Source organism: Solanum stenotomum, chromosome 12, assembly GCF_019186545.1.
Source record: "Solanum stenotomum isolate F172 chromosome 12, ASM1918654v1, whole genome shotgun sequence".
NCBI lineage: Eukaryota > Viridiplantae > Streptophyta > Magnoliopsida > Solanales > Solanaceae > Solanum > Solanum stenotomum.
In genome coordinates this window covers 28,620,740-28,628,020 of record NC_064293.1, presented here as the reverse complement: position 1 = coordinate 28,628,020, position 7,281 = coordinate 28,620,740, and the positions used below count along the sequence as shown (strand labels likewise).

General features: G+C 34.3%; 1 protein-coding gene across 1 annotated transcript; it reads left to right on the top strand.

Moving 5' to 3' along the window:
- The first annotated feature begins 1,825 nt into the window (after positions 1–1,825).
- On the top strand, positions 1,826–6,037 carry LOC125846249 (DNA-damage-repair/toleration protein DRT111, chloroplastic). The gene is made up of 2 exons (XM_049525624.1): positions 1,826–2,782; positions 5,475–6,037. Exons 1-2 carry the CDS (start codon positions 1,907–1,909, stop codon positions 5,766–5,768), a joined length of 1,170 nt encoding a protein of 389 aa, XP_049381581.1. The 5' UTR covers positions 1,826–1,906; the 3' UTR covers positions 5,769–6,037.
- The last annotated feature ends 1,244 nt before the right edge of the window (positions 6,038–7,281 follow it).

Below are 7,281 nucleotides of genomic sequence, written 5' to 3'. Positions count from 1 at the left end.
ACTCTACAAATGCATGCTGTCGAGTGAGCGATTTCTTTCCAAAAAAGATCATAAAAAAAAACACTAGTGATTTCTTTCATTATGTTTTTATCTTGGGTGACAAAATTATATGATATTTATTGTTGGTGAGAGATGATAGATATCATTTAAATTAGTCGAGATGTGCGAAAGTTGGCACGGATACCATGATCATAAAAAAAAGGATGATAGATATCATTTAAATTAGTCGAGATGTGTGAAAGTTGACATGGATACCACGATCATAAAAGGGATAATTGTTCAGAATGACAAATTTATAATCTAAAATAAATAGAGATGACAAACTTATAATCTAAAATAAATGGAGTAACTACTGTTTGATTTAATTGCGCCCCGTAGCAAACGTTTGCCAGTCGCCTCTCTCCCTTCAAATTCTCACTCGCCACTCTCCCTTTCTCGCTCGCTCCCTCTGTGTTCGCCTCTCCCGCTTTATACAACAGAATTGTATAAATTGTGTTTCTGTTTGTATAAAGCGAGATAAAATTGTATATACACATGCAAATGCATAAATATTCGTCCTATACACTTATAATTATACAATGTAAATATTTTCCTGCGTAGTTCTCTTTTGTCTTTCTCTCTTTCTCGTTTTATACAAACACAAATTATACAATATAATGTTAAATTTATGTTTGTATAATGTAAAATTTATGTTTGTATAATGTATAATTTGTGTTTGTATAATGTATAATTTATGTTTGAATAAAGCGAAAGAGAAAGTGATTTTTGATATACGAATATTTTTGTCAACGATTTATACAAACGAGAGGCTAATAACAATTTATACAAATGGCCTGCCAACGAAATTATACAAATCTGAAGATGAGCCAACGAATTATACAATTGCTTCTTTTTGTATATACGTATAGCGAAATAGACATAGTTTTCAATTGTATATGTATAGCGAATTATACATATATATGTTTGCTATGGAGCGCAATTATGCAAACTTTGTTATAGTATATAAATAGTTTGTTTGCTATATGTGAAAGTTGCTCTTAAAAAAAGATGATAGATATCATTTAAATTAGTTGAGACGTGTGAAAGTTGGCACGGATACCACGATCATAAAAAAAGGAAACAATATGTAGCTAACTCAGCATTGAGATGTCTTTTAATACAAAAGAAGTGATAATTTAGGTCAATGAAGGAAACAATGGCTAGTTACATATGAAACTTGAAAAAAAGTAATAATTTAAAGAGCAAAAATTATAAATTCCACTAGTTCAGGGTATAACTATGATTTATGTGTCTATCCTTTAGTTTTTGAAATTACTTTTCGTATCACATTTACTCAGATTCATGTATCTTAGATACATGCTGATCAAAGTAGATGTAATTTTTTATACACCGTATTTAAGTGTGATACGCATGTATGTGGAATACATTGACTCTCTCACTTGTCTCTCTCCCTATGTATCTGTATTTCAGAATGTATTTGTTTAGTATCAAAAGATAAATGTTGTCCCCCTTCCCTCTCCATATATTTGTATTTTAGAATGTATCTAGTATCAAAATATTGTATTTAGTATCTTTGATACACGTATTTGACTTGACAGCTGAATGAGTGATATATCTGACTTAAAAATTAGTATAAAATTATTAATCAATGAGATAATATGTAATTATTTAAACTATAGAGTGGATTAATATTTAGGATAGGAATATTTGTATATTCCTAATATTAATATGTTTTTTAGTGCAAACTAACTAAAGAAATAAAAAACATTTAGGACCAAAGTAGTAAAATATATTGCAATAAGGAGTGAAAAGTATATCACAATCCCAACTTCCGTCCAATTAAACCCCCATTTCCACCGAACTCTTCAATTCGTCAATTCAGAATCTCCGATCAGTTCCCGTCACAATGCTCGGCGGCTTATACGGCGATCTCCCACCGCCGTCGTCCTCTGGCGACGATGACAAGCCAACCAACGCCACCACAGCTAATGTGTGGTCCAGCAGTGCTAAGATGGCTCCTTCAGCCCTTCGCAAACCCTTCGCCCCACCCCAAACACTTCTTCGACCTCAGCCGAAGCCCAAACCGCAGCCTTCAGCAGCTCCGAAACCTCATCCCTCGATTCCTCTTGACGAGAACACTAATCCAAATCCCACCTTCGCAACGACGTCGTTTCAACCAGCCCTGGTGGCTGTTACCAGCAGTGTATTAGAAGAATACGACCCGGCTCGGCCGAATGATTACGAAGATTATCGGAGGGAGAAGAAGAGGAAGCAAATGGAGGCTGAGGTGCGGAGAGAGTTGGAAGAAAGAGAGAGAAAGGAGAGGGAAAGAGAGAGGGAGGAGAAGGAGAAGAGGGAAAAAGAGAGAGAATTGAATATTTCAGGTGAGGAGGCGTGGCGGCGGAGGGCGGCAATGAGTGGAGGAGGAGGAGGAGGAGGCAGTGCTCCCCCACGGTCGCCTTCACCACCATCAGGAAATGAGTTTAGTATTGGGAGGTCAGAGAGTGGGGGTTTGGGATTGGGAGCTGAAGGAAAGATGACAGCTGCACAAAGGATGATGGCTAAGATGGGATGGAAGGAGGGTCAGGGACTTGGGAAGCTGGAACAAGGAATTACAACTCCATTGATGGCTAAGAAGACTGATAAGAGAGGTGGGGTTATAGTGGCTAGTGAAGCAAAGCAGCAGCAGCAGCAGCAACAACAACAACAGGCACCTGAAAAGAAGGTTAAGAGTGTCAATTTCAATATGCCTCCAACAAGGGTCGTGCTGCTTAGGAATATGGTATGGATTATTAAGATATTCTGTTAACATATTTATTTGTTCTGCTTGTTTAGCTGCATAAATTATGATGGTTTCTTGCTAGAATAGTTTCTTTCATATAGTTAAGTCGCTTAGGAATATGGTATGGATTGTTAAGATGTTCTATTAACTTACTTATTTGCTCTGTTTGATTTGGGATTTTTATTGTATGAGCTTTTTTAGCTGCATAAATTATGATGGTTTCTTTTTTTTTTTGAGAAAGTTAACATTTTATAGACAACAATACACCAATGGTGTATTTCAGTAGTAATTACAACACGAGTATACAATAAGCAAAACCAAAAGATCTATCATTTATGATGGCTTCTTGCTAGAATAGTTTTTTTCATATGAGTTAATTTGGTTTCAGTCGTTTGGACTTTGGCTTAGTCTTACACTTAGTGCAAGTAGTTTCCAGGGGCTCAGGTGTGTTTTGAATCAGAGTTGTTTCCGCCGAGGAAATTGAAGTAGAAAAACTTTCGTCTTTTAGTGATTTCTGACCAACACACTCGTCAATTTTGCTTTTATTTTTGCCCCGTAAAAGTGAAGTTCTCAGCCATGCCATTGAGAATAGTCTTTTAAATTTGGCTTCCACCTAATAAAAGTGTTCACCTCATTGAGAAAAAGAAGAATTTGGCTTCCACCTTAATCTATCTTAGTAGCTTAGTTGTTTGGCTACCTGAACTTTCAGCTTGTTGGTGAGGGTTGGATTCCCCACCTTGTAATCCCCTCCTTCATTTCCCCTTTCCCTACCCCTTTTTTTTTTTTTAAAAAAAAAATCTTTCTAATATAGCAGAGAAGTTACCATTCTGCCTTTGTTATCTGAAACAAGTTTCTGATTGGTTATCTAGATGAACTCCTTTAAGGTCCAATATTTGGTAGTGAGTGTTTGTGATTGTTTATTTATTAGATATGGGTGTTAAGACTTAACATTTCATTGTTGAATTTGTGTTTCTAGAGGCAGTCATGTAGTTTAATCATGTGAAAAGGTATTATGTTTAATTGGCTATTGAATTAGGTCTTGAGAGCCAGTGTGCTACTCATATACTTTGACAAGTTATTTAATTGTGGTAGCTAATGTACTAAGATTCACTCACAGATCCTTTTTCTTTATAAGGTTCACTGACTGATCTTTATGATAGTGTACTGAACCTGTTCAACAGATTTATCTATGTGAACTTTTTAACCTTGTTTTATGCGATCTATAGGTTCTCTTTTAAAAAAGGGTAAAAGGACCAATTAGTCTTATGTTTTATTTTGTTAATTTGTGCCTACCAAACTATTTTGGGATCTAACAATAAGTACTGCTAAGAGAACTATTGAGTACTAATATAATTTTTTATTGTTTTTTATCAATCTTTAATGATTGCCTGATAAGTGAAATACTAAAGTAGCTAATTAGAACATTATCCACTTCTGCCTATCATTTTCTGTTGGCTTTGGCTACTTAAAACATCTCCTCAGAAATGTATCTGTGCATCTGCTTTCACATTACAGTAAGGGGAATCAACTTTCTCTAGATATATAACCTGTTTTCCCTTTTAAGGTTTCATGTGCTGGTAATTACCAATATCTTCATAAACGAAGGTACAACCCTTGATTAGCTTCTCTTCTTGTGATTCTAAGTATTTCTCCACTCACTCTAGGGTTTGAAATATGATTAATGCTCTGCTCAGTGGGGAAGTCACTTCTAGTGAATGGACCAAGGGGTTAGCTTGACTCAAATTTCTCTAGCTTGTATGGGTTGTTTGGTCTGTGGACAGGATACACACACATAGATACCTTTGGATTATAGATGGTATTCCAATGCGGAGGAAGTAGAGATTCATTTAGGAAGGATTGTAATGCTGGGTCATGGTGAATTTGGTTGCAATGAGAGAATTAAAGTGAACTGTATCTGAAGAATTGTGGATGGATTGGATATATGTATCCTTTGTTTGATTAATGAGGTTTAAGTTGTATAAAGCTATTAAATAAAACTTTAAAGTAATTCGACCAAATTTAGTTAAAAGAATTATTTGGAATGATGGGAAGATGGACTAGGGTGGAGCGCATGCTTTGTGGTGAACTGGCAATAAGGTGGAGGCTTAGAACTAAGAGCGCATTAGGTTACACATCATTTGGAATTGAATGTTTCGCTTATAAGAGGGTTAATGGCTGCTGCATTGCTTTGTGTGTATTATATTATTTTCTGGATCTTAGTTTTTACTGAAACATTTTGGATCAAAATCATAGTTTTGCCATTAATGAAAAGTGGGCTTGCATGAGGTTACACTTTTCCAAGAGCTTCATATCTGCAATGTTGAACTCTTTCCTCTAGGTGGGTGCACAAAAAAAAGGTTAAGATATATATCAGTAGTGAATGGATGAGAGAGGGTGGGGGGTTGACCAAGTTATAGAATAGACTCAAAAAGAAAATGAGATAAATGAAACTGATTCACTATCTACAACAACATATGGGATAAGATGTACGCAGACCTTACTCTACCTTTGTGGAGTAGAGATGTTGTTTCCGATAGACCCTCGGCCAAAAAGAGAAGTTATTCAGTGATGGAAACTGATGCACCATCTGTAGGGATATAATACACGAACAAATCTTTAACGCGCTTCATTTTCTTTTTTGATGATCGTCTGACCTACCTATCTTTTGTTCCTTTTTTTCCTTCTTTTGAAGGTTGGTCCTGGCGAGGTTGATGATGACCTAGAAGGTGAGGTGGCTGAAGAGTGCTCTAAATTTGGTACTGTAACTCGTGTCTTAATTTTTGAGATAACAGAAACGAATTTCCCTCATGAAGAAGCTGTTCGGATCTTCATTCAATTTGAGAGAGCAGAACATGCAACTAAAGCCCTTATAGAACTTGAAGGTCGATTTTTTGGCGGTAGGATTGTTCATGCCTGTTTCTATGACGAGGAGAGGTTCGGCAATAATGAATTAGCTCCCATGCCAGGAGAAATTCCTGGCTTTTGACCAAACAGTTATGGTCCAAAACGTAAGTTCTCTTTATTTTTTCACTGGAACTGTAATTTTGCAAGCTTGCTTAGTGTCTTTAAAGTGAAAGGCCTTACGTTATACGTCTCCTTGTCTCTATCGTCTCAAGTTTACACAAAGCTATGTATCGAAAAACTTGCCATTATTACTCTGAGGAACTTGGTTTGGGTCCTTAGTTTTCGTTGTAATGCAAGATATTAGGGAATTATCGTTTTACCGTTGGTTCATTATTGTCTATCTTTCACATATATTCTCAACTTGCCATCTAAATCATAAGGTTTATTCGATGCACACCACCTGAACTTTATACATTATTAAGAGTACATATATTACTGTATGTTGCAACTTGCAAGTAATCGATTTTTATTTTACTTTTTTGGTGGCAGGAAAATCTGAGATGTTTTTTTGAAGTGATAAACTTGTGTGGCTTGTGATGACCATTCATTTTTTTAAATAGATAATCAATGTGTTGCTAAAAAGGGGAACACACTGCATAGCTCCACCATACTAAAAAATATTTGAAGTTTTTCTGTAATGTGGAAGTTGGTTATAGTCTTATCAATGATGAAATATTACTCCGTTCATTTTAAATTAAATTATATTGGAAATCCTAGAAGATATAAAGTAAATAGTAATTTATATGAGATAATATCTCATGTGATCACCCAACTTTCAATAGTTCACTTAGAAAGTCATTCAATTTTGAATAGTTTACTCAGAAAGTCACTCAACTTTATTTTATAACTCAAAAGTCACTCAACTATTGTCATTTCACTTAGAAAGTCACTCAACTATTGATAAGTCACCCAACTAATTTAAATAATTTTTTCATTAAATTTTGTTAAATACAATTTCTGTTTTGAACTGTTATTTTTAACAGAAAGATGCTCATTTTAATTATTTTATTAAATTTTGTTGAATACAATTTTTTTTGAACTTTTTTTAAAAAAATAATAAAGGATTGTTATATGCTACTGTGCGTTTTTTTTAATTACTTCCGTTCAATTTCAATCTTCTTCTTTTTTGGATCATTTTTCAGCATATTTAATTCGTCTATGCTGAATTGCTGATGTACATTTTTTTAAAAAAAAATAGTTACATAATTGGAGTGAGTCATGAATAAGATAATTAAAATAGACATTTTATTATTTGTTAAAAAAATAGTTTAAAATAAAAATAGATTTCAATAGTTTATTGAATAAATTATTTAAATTTGTTGGATAACTTTCTAAGTGAAATATCAATAGTTGAGTGACTTTCTGAGTGAAATACCAATAGTTGAGTGACTTTTGAGTTATAAAACAAAGTTGAGTGACTTTCCAAGTGAATAACTCAAAGTTGAGTGACTTTCTAAGTGAACTATTCAAAGTTGAGTGACCATCTGAGATATTATCTCTAATTTATACCTTCAATATGGAAATATATATTACACCAATGCAAATAAAAAGTCTTAAAACGGATTAAAATTGGAGATTATATTGGGCTCAATTAA